Consider the following 13602-nt stretch of genomic DNA (forward strand, 5'->3'; position numbering starts at 1 on the left):
AGGATAGGTTGGGGAGGCAGGGACAAGCTGGGCTGGTTTTGGGATGCAGAAGTGGGAGGGGAGATTTTGAAGCTTGTGAAGTCCGCATTGATACCATTGGGCTGCAGGGTTCCCAAGCAGAATATGAGTTGCTGTTCTTGAAACATTCGGGTGGCATCATTATGGCACTGCAGGAGGCCCATGATGGACATGTCATCTGAGGAATGAGAGGGGATGTTGAAATGGTTCACAACTGGGAGGTGCAGTTGTTCATTGCGAACCGAGCGGAGGTGTTCTGCAATGCGGTCCCCAAGCCTCCGCTTGGTTTCGCCAATGTAGAGGAGGTGACAACGGGAACAGCGGATGCAGTAAACGACATTAGCAGATGTGCAGGTGAACATCTGCTTGATATGGAAAGTCTTCTTGGGTCCTGGGATGGGGGTGAGCGGGGAGGTGTGGGGGCATGTGTAGCACTTCCTGCGGTTGCAGGGGAAAGAGTCAGGTGTGGGGGGCTGGAGGGGAGTGTGGAGCGGACGGCAGATAAGGGTGGAGAGGGAAAAATATCTTTGGTAGTCAGGTCGGTTTGCAGATGGCGAAGTGTTGGAGGATGATGCATTGGATCCGGAGGTTAGTGCAATGGTACGTAAGGACAATTGAATGTTACTCCTGCAGAATGCAGGAGGTAAGGGTCACCACAAGTGTCCCTGATGACTACATCTGCGGGAAGTGCACCCAACTCCAGCTCCTCGAAAACCATGTTAGGGAACTGGAGCTGGATGAACTTCGGATCATTCGGGAGGCAGAGGGGGTTATTGAGAGGAGTTACAGGGAGGTGGTCACTCCTCAGGTACAAGAAAAAGGCAGATGGGTTACAGTCAGGGGACAGAAAGGGAACCGGCAGGCAGTGCAGGGATCCCCTGTGGCCATTCCCCTCAACAATAAGTATACCGTTTTGGATACTGTTGGCGGGGGGGACGACTTACCAGGGGAAAGCAGTGGGGCACAGATCTCTGGCACAGAGTCTGTCCCTGCTGCTCAGAAGGGAAGGGGGAAGAGGAGCAGAGCAGTAGTTATTGGGGACTCCATAGTTCGGGGGACAGATAGGAGGTTCTGTGGGGACGAGAGAGACTCGCGGTTGGTGTATTGCCTCCCAGGTGCCATGATGTGTGATGTCACTGATCGTGTTTTTGGGATCCTTAATGGGGAGGGGGAGCAGCCCCAAGTCGTGGTCCACATTGACACCAACGACATAGGTAGGAAGAGTGATGGGGATTTAAAGCAGAAATTCAGGGAGCGAGGATAGAAGCTTAGACCTAGGACGAACAGAGTTATTGTCTCTGGTTTGTTGCCCGTGCCACGTGCTCGTGAGGTGAGGAATAGGGAGAGAGAGGAGTTGAACATGTGGCTACAGGGATGGAGCAGGAGGGAGGGTTTTGGATTCTTGGATAATTGGGGGTCTTTCTGGTGCAGGTGGGACCTCTACAAGCAGGATGGTCTTCACCTGAACCAGAGGGGTTCCAATATCCTGGGGGGAAATTTGCTGAGGCTATTCGGGTGGGTTTAAACTGATTCAGCAGGGGGATGGGAACCAAAATTGTAGTTTGAGTATAGAGAAGGTTGAGAGTATGGAGGTCCGAAATAAAGTTTCAGGGACGCAAGATGGCACCGGCAAGTAAGAGATTGGTTTGAAATGTGTCTACTTCAACGCCAGGAGCATCCGGAATAAGGTGGGTGAACTTGCAGCATGGGTTGGTACTTGGGACTTCGATGTTGTGGCCATTTCGGAGACATGGATACAGCAGGGACAGGAATGGTTGTTGCATGTTCTGGGATTTAGATGTTTCGGTAAGAACAGAGAAGATGGCAAAAGAGGGTGAGGTGTGGCATAGTTGGTCAAGGACAGCATTACAGTTGCAGAAAGGATGTTTGGGGACTCGTCAACTGAGGGAGTATGGGCTGAGGTTAGAAACAGGAAAGGAGAGGTCACCCTGTTGGGAGTTTTCTACAGGCCTCTGAATAATTCCAGAGATGTAGAGGAAGGGATAGCAAAGATGATTCTCGATAGAAGTGAGAGAGACAGGGTAGTTGTCATGGGGGACTTCAACTTTCCAAATATTGACTGGCAACACTATAGCTCGAGTACTATAGATGGGTCAGTTTTTGTCCAGTGTGTGCAGGAGGGCTTCCTGACACAGTAGGTAGACAGGCCAACAAGGGGTGAAGCCACATTAGATTTGGTACTGGGTAATGAGCCCGGCCAGGTGTTAGATTTGGAAGTCGGTGAGCACTTTGGTAATAGCGATCACAATTCTGTTATAGAACATAGAACATAGAACAGTACAGCACAGAACAGGCCCTTCAGCCCACAATGTTGTGCCGACCATCGATCCTCATGTATGCACCCTCAAATTTCTGTGACCATATACATGTCCAGCAGTCTCTTAAATGACCCCAATGACCTTGCTTCCACAACTGCTGCTGGCAACGCATTCCATGCTCTCACAACTCTCTGCGTAAAGAACCTGCCTCTGACATCCCCTCTATACTTTCCACCAACCAGCTTAAAACTATGACCCCTCGTGCTAGCCATTTCTGCCCTGGGAAATAGTCTCTGGCTATCAACTCTATCTATGCCTCTCATTATCTTGTATACCTCAATTAGGTCCCCTCTCCTCCTCCTTTTCTCCAATGAAAAGAGACCGAGCTCAGTCAACCTCTCTTCATAAGATAAGCCCTCCAGTCCAGGCAGCATCCTGGTAAACCTCCTCTGAACCCTCTCCAAAGCATCCACATCTTTCCTATAATAGGGCGCCCAGAACTGGACGCAGTATTCCAAGTGCGGTCTAACCAAAGTTTTATAGAGCTGCAACAAGATCTCACGACTCTTAAACTCAATCCCCCTGTTAATGAAAGCCAAAACACCATATGCTTTCTTAACAACCCTGTCCACTTGGGTGGCCATTTTAAGGGATCGATGTATCTGCACACCAAGATCCCTCTGTTCCTCCACGCTGCCAAGAATCCTATCCTTAATCCTGTACTCAGCTTTCAAATTCGACCTTCCAAAATGCATCACCTTGCATTTATCCAGGTTGAACTCCATCTGCCACCTCTCAGCCCATCTCTGCATCCTGTCAATGTCCCGCTGCAGCCTACAACAGCCCTCTACACTGTCAACGACACCTCCGACCTTTGTGTCGTCTGCAAACTTGCTGACCCATCCTTCAATTCCCTCGTCCAAGTCATTAATAAAAATTACAAACAGTAGAGGCCCAAGGACAGAGCCCTGTGGAACTCCACTCACCACTGACTTCCAGGCAGAATATTTTCCTTCTACTACCACTCGCTGTCTTCTGTTGGCCAGCCAATTCTGTATCCAAGCAGCTAAGTTCCCCTGTATCCCATTCCTTCTGACCTTCTGAATGAGCCTACCATGGGGAACCTTATCAAATGCCTTACTGAAGTCCATATACACCACATCCACAGCTCGACCCTCATCAACTTTTCTAGTCACATCCTCAAAAAACTCGATAAGGTTTGAAAGGCATGACCTACCCCTCACAAAGTCGTGTTGACTGTATTTGATCAAGCCATGCTCTTCCAGATGGTCATAAATCTTATCCCTCAGAATCCTTTCTAACACCTTGCAGACGACAGACGTGAGACTTACCGGTCTGTAATTGCCGGGGATTTCCCTATTTCCTTTCTTGAAGAGAGGAATTACATTTGCCTCTCTCCAGTCCTCAGGTACAACTCCAGTGGAGAGCGAGGATGCAAAGATCTTCGCAAGTGGCGAAGCAATTGCATTTCTCGCTTCCCAAAGCAGCCGAGGACAAATCTGATCCGGGCCTGGCGACTTGTCAATCTTAATGTTTGACAAAATTTTCAGCACATCAGCTTCGTCTATCTCTATCCATTCCAGCATGCACACCTGCTCTTCAAAGGTTTCATTCACTACAAAGTTGGTTTCTTTCGTAAAGACAGAAGCAAAAAAACTCATTTAGGGCTTCCCCTACCTCCTCAGGCTCCACACACAAGTTCCCTATGCTATCCCTGATCGGCCCTACTCTTTCTTTGACCATTCTCTTATTCCTCACATTAGTGTAAAATGCCTTTGTGTTTTCCCGGATTCCTTCTGCCAAGCCTTTCTCGTGCCCCCTCCTGGCTCTCCTCAGACCATTTTTGAGCTCCTTCCTTGCCTGCATGTAATCCTCTCTAGCTGAACTTGACCCTAGCTTCCTCCACCTTATGTAAGCTACCTTCTTCCTTTTCACTAGAAGCTCCACCGCTCTCGTCATCCAAGGTTCCTTAATCTTACCCCTTCTTGCCTGTCTCAGAGGGACATATTTACTCATCACTCCCAACAACTGTTCCTTAAACCGTCTCCACATGTCTATAGTTCCCTTACCATGGAACAACTGCTCCCAGTCCATGCTTCCTAACTCATGTCTAATCGTATCATAGTTTCCTCTTCCCCAATTAAATATCCTCCCATTCTGCCTAATCCTCTCCTTCTCCATAGCTATGTAGAATGTGAGGCAGTTATGGTCACTATCACCAAAATGCTCTCCCACCACAAGATCTGATACCTGCCCCGGCTCGTTTCCGAGCACCAAGTCTAGAATGGCCTCTCCCCTCGTCAGCCTGTCAACGTACTGCGTTAGGAAACCCTCCTGAACACACCTTACAAAAACAGCTCCATTCAAATCTTCTGCTCGAAGGAGGTTCCAATCAATATTAGGAAAGTTAAAGTCACCCATTACAACAACCCTACTGCGTGCACACTTTTCCAAAATCTGTCGACCTATGCTTTCTTCAATCTCCCTGCTGCTATTGGGGGGCCTGTAGTAAACCCCTAACGAGGTGACTACTCCCTTGCTGTTCCTAATTTCCACCCATACTGACTCAGTAGGCAGATCTTCCTCGACAAAGGAAGCTTCTGTAGCTGTGATCCCCTCTCTGATTAGTAGTGCTACACCCCCTCCTCTTTTTCCCCCCTCCCTATTCTTTTTAAATGTTCTAAACCCTGGAACATCCAGCAACCATTCCTGCCATGAGAAACCCATGTCTCTGTTATGGCCACAACATCATAGCACCAGGTACTGATCCATGCTCTAAGTTCATCACTTTTATTCCTGATACTCCTTGCATTAAAGCAAACACACCTTAACTGATCCCTATGTTTACTTGAGTGATGGAAAGGGATAGGTGTATACCACTGGGCAAGAGTTATAGCTGGGGGAAAGGCAATTTCGATGAGATGAGGCAAGATTTAGGGAGCATAGGATGGGGAAGGAAACTGCAGGGGATGGGCACATTAGACATGTGGAGCTTATTCAAGGTAAAGCTCCTGTGTGCCCTCGATAAGTATGTACCTGTCAGGCAGGGAGGAAGCTGTTGAGCGCGGGAGCCGTGGTTTACGAAGGAGGTGGAATCTCTGGTCAAGAGGAAGAAGAAGGCTTATGTTCGGATGAGATGTGAAGGCTCAGTTAGGGCGCTTGAGGGTTACAAGGTAGTCAGGAAAGACCTAAAGAGAGAGCCCAGAAGAGCCAGGAGGAGACATGAGAAGTTGTTGGCAGACAGGATCAGGGTAAACCCTCAGGCTTTCTATAGGTATTTAAGGAATAAATGAATGACGAGAGTAAGATTCGGGCCAATCAAGGATAGTAGTGGGAAGTTGTGTGTGGAGTCAGAAGAGAAAGGGGAAGCACTAAATGAATATTTTTCGACAGTATTCATTCTAGAAAACGACAATGTTGTCGAGGAGAATACTGAGATACAGGCCACTCGACTAGGTGGGATTGAGGTTCACAAGGAAGAGGTATTAGAAATTCTACAGAGGGTGAAAATAGATAAGTCCCTAGGATAGGATTTATCCTAGGATCCTCTGGGAAGCCAGGGAGGAGATTGCCGAGCTGTTGGCATTGATCTTTAACTCATCATTGTCTATGGGAATAGTGCCAGAAGATTGGAGGATAGCAAATGTGGTTCCCCAGTTCAAGAAGGGGAGTAGAGACAACCCTGGTAATTATAAACCAGTGAGCCTTACTTCAGTTGTTGGTAAAATGTTGGAAAAGGTTATAAGAGATAGGATTTATAATCATCTAGAAAAGAATAATTTGATTAGGGATGGTCAGCACGGTTTTGTGAAGGGAAGGTCGTGCCTCACAAACTTTATTGAGTTCTTTGAGAAGGTGACCAGACAGGTAGATGAGAGTAAACTGGTTGATGTGGCGTATACGGATTTCAGCAAGGCGTTTGATAAGGTTCCCCACAATAGGCTATTGTACAAAATGCGGAAGAATGGGATTGTGGGAGATATAGCAGTTTGGAACAGAAATTGGCTTGCTGAAAGAAGACAGAGGGTGGTAGTTGATGGGAAATGTTCATCCTGGAGACCAGTTACTAGTCGTGTACTGCAAGGGTCGGTGTTGGGTCCACTGCTGTTTGTCATTTTTATAAATGACCTGGATGAGGTTGCAGAAGGATGTGTTAGTAAATTTGTAGACGACACTAAGGTCGGTGGAGTTGTGGATAGTGACGAAGGATGTTGTAGGTTACAGAGGGACATAGATAAGCTGCAAAGCTGGGCTGAGCTGGCAAATGGAGTTTACTGCGGACAAGTGTGATGTGATGCACTTTGGCAGGAGCAACCGGAATGCAAAGTACAGGGCTAATGGTAAGAAAGGCAGAGAGATCTCGGTGTCCCTGTACACAGTTCCTTGAAAGTTGCCACCCAGGTTGACAGGGCTGTTAAGAAGGTATACAGTGTTTTAGTTTTCATGAATAGAGGGATCGAATTCGGGGACCAAGAGGTTATGCTGCAGCTGTACAAAACCCTGGTGCGGCAGCACTTGGAATATTGCGTACAGTTCTGGTCACCGCATTATAAGAAGGATGTGGAAGCTTTGGAAAGGGTGCAGAGGAGATTTACTAGGATGTTGCCTGGTATGGAGGGAAGGTCTTATGAGGAAAGGCTGAGGGACTTGAGGCTGTTTTCATGAGAGAGGAGAAGGTTGAGCGGTGACTTGTTTGAAGCATATAAAATAATCAGAGGGTTAGATAGGGTGGATAGGGAGAGTCTTTTTCCTAGGATGGTGATGGCGAGCATGAGGGCGCATAGCTTTAAATTGAGGGGTGAAAGATATAGGACAGATGTCAGAAGTAGTTTCTTTACTCAGAGAGTAGTAAGGGAATGGAACGCTTTGCCTGCAACAGTCGTAGATTCGCCAACTTTAGGTACATTTGAGTCGTCATTGGATAAGCATATGGATTTCCATGGAATAGTGTAGGTTAGATGGGCTTGAGATTGGTATGACAGGTCGGCACAACATCGAGGGCTGAAGGGCCTGTGCTGTAGTGTTCTATGTTCTATGACAAGGGGTATTCTGTTTTGGTCGTACTTGCGGGAAATGCGGGAGACACAATAGAAGTGTTCTGGACCACTGAGTGGGGGTGGGGGAAGTTGAGGGCTTTGAAAAACGATGAAATCTGAGATTAATGGGAGTCGAATGCCAAATCCTGGGAGCAGATGTGGCAGAGGCGAAGGAATTGGATATAGGGGAATGGCATTTTTCCAGGAAGATGGGTGGGAGTTAGTGGGCTTAAAATGGGTGACAAAGTGTGGAGCTGGATGAACACAACAGGCCAAGCTGTATCTCAGGAGCACAAAAGCTGACCTTTCGGGCCCAGACCCTTCATCCAGCTCCACACTTTGTTATCTTGGACTTTTCAGCATCTGCAGTTCCCATCATCATGACGCTGAAAAGGGATGTTGAGACGTCAATGCATTCTTCGCCGCTGATTGGTGGAGTTCCATCATACTAGCCGTTGATTTGTATGTTCGTCTGGCTGACTGCTGATTGGTGTAGTTGCACACAGGTGGCTACTGATTGGCGAAGCCGCACACTAAAGGCCGTTGATTGGGGAACTTTCTATTTTCCATGCTGATGGGTCCACCTCCCCTTTAGCCGCAGCTGATCGGTGGAGCTTTTCTTGGTGCCCGCCGATTGGCTGCGCTGGGGAAATCACGCCCCCTCCTGGGCGGGGCGGTTACCCTGGCGATGAGGCCTGCGGCGGGCTTTGAATCGGAGCTGTTTGGATGTTTGTGGGAGCGGTGGAGTCGAGTCGGTGCTTAAACCGGCAGATGGCAAGCAAGTGGTAACCGAAGCTCCTATCTTCAAATCCAGGATGACCATGGAGCGCGGCTTCCGTGCTCAGGGCCTTTTCTTGCTCCTTACAGCTTTGTCCTTCTTTAGCCGTTTCTACCGCCTGGCGGAGCCCGGGCATGTTTGGTCAGTGTCGGGATGGAGAAGTGGGGGCGTTGGGGGCGGGGGGTTGGAGGAGAATGGTGAACCTGTCTGTTTCCCCTTTCCCGTTTCCCGTTTCCCCTTTCCCGTTTCCCGTTTCCCCTTTCCCCAAATGCTAGTTTATCTTAACGTTAGAAGTATGTTGACGATGGAACACCCCGTATTCAGTGATCAGAGATTTCCGAAGATTTGCAATATTTTGACTGTTGAAATTTCTCTTCTGGGTGGTGTGTAGGGTTGCAGGGATAGAGGTTTGGAGGACATCAGAGGGGACGGTGAGTAGATCTGGGTGGCACGCTCTTCGGAGAGTCAGTGTGGACATTTTGGGCCGAATGGCAGGTATCCGAGGAATTGGTGGTGACGCCACATCCCAGAAATAATTTTTAAAAATAAGTTTTGTGAAGGTTTGTCATAAACACCTTGCATTTCTACATGTCTCTTTTTATGAACCTTCTCAGCCTGCCCTTTCACTTTCCAAGGTTTATACGTGTATTTCCCCAGGTTCTCCTGCTTCATTTTCATTGAAAGGCAGTACATAGAACAGTATAGCCCAGTACAGGCCATTGGGACCATGATGTTGTGTCGACCTATTATCCTACTAAATCAATCAGCCCTGCATACCCCACATTTTACTATCCTCCATGTGCTGATCCACGAGTCGTTTTCAAGTCGCTAAAGCGTCTGACTCCACTACCACTGCTGGCAGCACATTCCACACACCCACCATTCTCTATGTGACAAACTTACCTCCACCCAAATTATGCTCCCTCATAATAGTCATTTTCGCCCTGGGAACAAGTTTCTGACTGTCCACTCTATCTATGCCTCTCATCATCTTGTAAACCTCCATCAAGCCACCTCTTATCCTTCTTCGTTCCAATGAGAAAAGCCCTAGCTCCGTCAACCTTTCCTGATAAGACCGGCTGCCCAGCCCACGCGGCGTCCTGGTAAATCTCTTCCTCGCCCTCTGTAAAGCTTAACATCGTTCCTATAATGAGGTGACCAGAATTCAACACAGTATTCCAAGATAACCAAGTATGGAGCTGGATGAACACAGCAAGCCAAGCAGCACCTGAGGAGCACAAAAGCTGACGTTTCAGGCCTAGACCTTTCATGTGGTTTGACCAGGGTTTTGTAGAGCTGCACTGTAACCTCAATGCTCTTAAACTAACTGCACCTGCCTATGAAAGCCAGCACACCATATGCCTTCGTTACAAGCCTATCAACTTAGGTGGCAACTTTGAGGGATCTATGGACGTGGACCTCAAGACCCCGCTGTTCCTCCACACTGCCAAGAATCCTGTCATTAACCCTAGATTCTGCCTTCAAATTTGACTTTCCAAAATGAATCCCTTCACACTTTTCTGGGTTCAATACCAATAAAACCTAACACACCGTACGCCTTGTTAACAACCTGGGTGGCAACTTTTAGGGATCTATGCACATCGACACTGAGATCTCTCTGCTCATCGACACTACCAAGAATCTTAACATTAGCCCAGTACTCTGTATTCCTGTTACTCCTTCCAAATTGAATCTCACTTTTCCGCATTAAACTCCATTTGCCACCTCTCAGCCCAGCTCTGCAGCTTATCTATGTTCCTCTGTAACCTGCAACACCCTTCCGCACTATCCACAATTCCACCGACTTTAGTGTCATCTGCAAATTTACTAACCCGTCCTTCTACGCCCTCATCCAGGCCATATATAAAAATGACAAACAGCAGTGGCCCCAAAACAGATCCTTTTGGTACACCACTAGGAACTGAACTCCAGGATGAACGTTTTCCATCAACCACCGCCCTCTGTCTTCTTACAGCTAGCCAATTTCTGATCCAAACTGCTAAATCACCCTCAATCCCATGCCTGCATATTTTCTGCAATACCCTACCATGGGGGACCTTATCAAATGCTTCACTGAAATCCATATTCACCACATCAACCGCTTTACCCTCATCCGCCTGTTTGGTCATCTTCTCAAAGAACTCAATAAGGTTTGTGAGGCATGACTTACCCTAAACAAAACCATGTTGACTATCCCTAATCAAATTGTTATTATCGAAGCAATTATAGACCCTATCTCTTATAATCCTCTCGAACACTTTACCCACAACCGAAGTAAGGTTCACTGATCTATAATTACCAGGGTTGTCTCGACTCCCCTTCTTGAACAAGGAGATAACATTTGCTATCCTGGCAGTATTCCTGTAGACAAAAACAACATAAAGATCAAAGTCAATGGCTCTGCAGTCTCCTCCCTAGCTTCCCAGAGAATCCTAAGATACGTCCCATCTGGGCCAGGGGACTTATCTATTTTCACACTTACCAGAATTGCAAACAGCTCCTCCTGATGAACCTCAATCCCGTCTAGTCTAATAGCCTGTATCTAAGTCTCTTCCTCGACAACATTGTCTTTTTCCTGTGTGAATACTGACGGAAAAAATTCATTTAGCGCCTCTCCTATCTCTTCAGACTGCATGCACAACTTCCCACTACTGTCCTTGACTGACCCTAATCTTACTCGTCATTATTTTATTCCTGACATACCTATAGAAAGCTTTAAGGTTTTCCTTGATCCTACCTACCAAAGACTTCTCACGTCCCCTCCTGGCTCTTCTTAGCTCTCTCTTTAGGTGTTTCCTGGCTAACTTGTAACTCAAGTGCCCTAACTGAGCCTTCATGCCTCATCTTTACGTAAGCCTTCTTCTTCCTCTTGACAAGAGATTCAACAGCTTTAGTAAGCCACGGTTCCCTCTTCCTCGACCACTTCCTCCCTGTTTGACAGGTCCATATTTATCAAGGACACGCAGTAGCTGTTCCTTGAACAAGCTCCACGTTTCAATTGTGCCCATCCCCTACAGTTTCCTTCCCCATCCTATGCATCCTAAATCTTGCCTAATCGCCTCATAATTGCCTTTCCCCAGCTATAACTGTTGTCCTGCGGCATATATCTGTCCCTTTCCATTGCTAAAGTAAATGTAACTGAATTGTGGTCACTATCACCGAAGTGCTCACCTTCCTCTAAATCTAACACCTGTCCTGGTTCATTACTCAGTACCAAATCCAATGTTGCCTCACCTCATGTTGGCCTTTCTACAGATTGTGTCAGGAAACCCTCCTGCGCACATTGGACAAAAACTGACCCATCTGAAGTACTTGAACTATAGCGTCACCAGTCAATATTTGTAAAGTTAAAGACCCCATAACAACTACCCTGTTACTTTCACTCCTTTGCAATCCTTTTCTCTACATATCTGGAACTTTTCGGAGGTCTGTAGAAAACTTGCAACAGGGTGACCTCTCCTTTCCTGTTTCTAACCTCGGCCCGTGCTACCTCAGTGGACGAGTCCTCATCAAATGTCCTTTCTGCCACCATTATGCAGTCCTTGACTAACAATGGCTCACCTGCCCCTCTTTTACCACCTTCCCTGATCTTAGTGAGACATCTCAACACGGAACCTGCAACAGCTATTCCTGCCCCTGCTCTATCCATGTCTCCGAAACGGCCACAACGTTGAAGTCCCACGTACCAACCTATGCTGCAAGTTCACCCACCTTATTCCGGATGCTCCTGGCGTTGAAGTAGACACACTTCAAACCACCTTGCTGCCTGCTGGTACGCTCCTGCAACCACATCAGCGCAGTTTTAAAGGGCGCTCACCTCACTCTGAGATTGTTTGCTATTGCATCCTCGTTTTGCCGACTAATGGAAACATCTCCACGTCCACTCTCTCCCGGCAAATGGAGAGTGTTCCATTGCTTTCCCAATTTGCTGCTTGTAGACCATAGAAAAGCTTTAGGTCAATGGGAAGTCAGTTTTTTGCGGTAGGTGCTAAGCTGCTGATGTCGCTGCAGTATTTATATGGCAAGTTCATTTAGTTTCTGATTAATAGTAACCCTCAGGATGATGTTAGTGGGTATTCAGCAACAGTAATGCCAATTTAACCATGGGAAGATGGTAAGATTGTTCCTTGTTAGAGCTGGACATTGCCAGACGTTTGTGTGACATGATTATTACTTGCCACTTGTTGCTCCAAATCTTAATATTGTTCAGCTCTTTCTGCATTTGGACATGGAATGCTTTAGCATCTGAGGAGCTGTAAATAATGCTGAATACTGCACTCGTCAATGAACATCTCTGCTTCTGATTCAGTGATGGAGGGAAGCTCATTGATGAAGCAGGTGAATATGATTGGGCCTAGAGCACTACCCTAAGGAAGCCCGTATGGATGTTCTACAGCTGAGATGACTGACCTCCTCCAACAGCAACAACCATTTTCCTTTGTATCAATTACAACTCCAAACGAGAGCAGGGAGGTTTCTGTCTGATTCCAGTTTTGTTTGGACTCTTTCACTTTTTGCTGATGACGGAGAACATACTGACTGGGCAGTAAATGTTGGTTTGGATGTGTCATGCTTTTTGGGGATAATCATATGTGGGAACTTTCCATTCTGCTCGGTAGCTGTTTGACAAGTGACACAGCCAATTCTCTGGTACAGGATTTCAATACTGTTGCAAGAATGTTGTGAGAGTTTCATAGCCTTTGCAGCAGCCAATATCTTCAGGCAGTTGATTGGCGTGGATTGAATCAGGTTAGCTTAAGACTGGCATTGGTCATGCTGCGAACTTGAGGAAAGGTTAAAAATGATTTACCCTTGTCTGTTCTGGTTGAAGATTGTTCATTTTAGTCCCAGAACATCACTGCAGGTGTTCTTCGGGGGGTAGTGTCCAAGACGCAACCATCTTCATGAGATCAGAGGAAATTCGAGTGATGTAAGGACTCTGAGATTTGCCCCATTTAGGGTGGAATTTGCAGTTGTAAGATAGATTGACAATACACTGTAGGCCTGGATGGAGGGTTTCTGACTGTCGCAGAACTTTGATTTGTCTCAATAGGGAACTGTTTGAAAATTTGTCCATATGGTGTCAGCATTGCTGGTCCCGAATTGCCCAGAGAGCAATTAAGAGTCAACCACGTTTACATTCGGTCAGAAGTCATAGGTAGGCCAAACTAAGGATTGCAAATTTCTTTCCCTAAAGGGCATTAGTGAATCCGATGGGTCTTTATGATCAACGGTGCTGTCATGGTTGCTTGGAGTAATTTTAGACTAAGTGGCTGTAAAGTGTATCATTGACAAAATGTACTTTAACAACTCCATAATGGTTCTTTCAGACACCCTCTTTCAAACCATTGACTCTGCCAAATAGAAGAACAAGGCTAGCAAAAGCATCGGGACACCACCCCCTGCAACAAGTTCTCCCCCAAGATACATGTCATTGTAATTTGGAACCCCACCAACAAAATCCTGGAAC

At 46.9% G+C, this 13602-nt stretch overlaps 1 protein-coding gene across 5 annotated transcripts in view; it reads left to right on the top strand.

Moving 5' to 3' along the window:
* The first annotated feature begins 8014 nt into the window (after positions 1–8014).
* Positions 8015–13602, top strand: part of pomt2 (protein-O-mannosyltransferase 2) — a 171769-nt gene continuing 166181 nt past the window's right edge. For 4 of the 5 annotated variants that reach the window (XR_009446209.1, XM_059648869.1, XM_048537901.2 and 1 more), the window contains exon 1: positions 8015–8273. Coding sequence is in view for 4 of the 5 variants with exons in the window: in XM_059648869.1 (XP_059504852.1) it covers positions 8170–8273 (104 nt within the window). In the remaining variant the exon portion in view is untranslated. The remainder of the gene's footprint in view (positions 8274–13602) is intronic. The other variant, XM_059648868.1, reaches the window with a different exon arrangement.

This window comes from Stegostoma tigrinum, chromosome 10 (genome assembly GCF_030684315.1).
Source record: "Stegostoma tigrinum isolate sSteTig4 chromosome 10, sSteTig4.hap1, whole genome shotgun sequence".
In the NCBI taxonomy this organism is placed as follows: domain Eukaryota; kingdom Metazoa; phylum Chordata; class Chondrichthyes; order Orectolobiformes; family Stegostomatidae; genus Stegostoma; species Stegostoma tigrinum.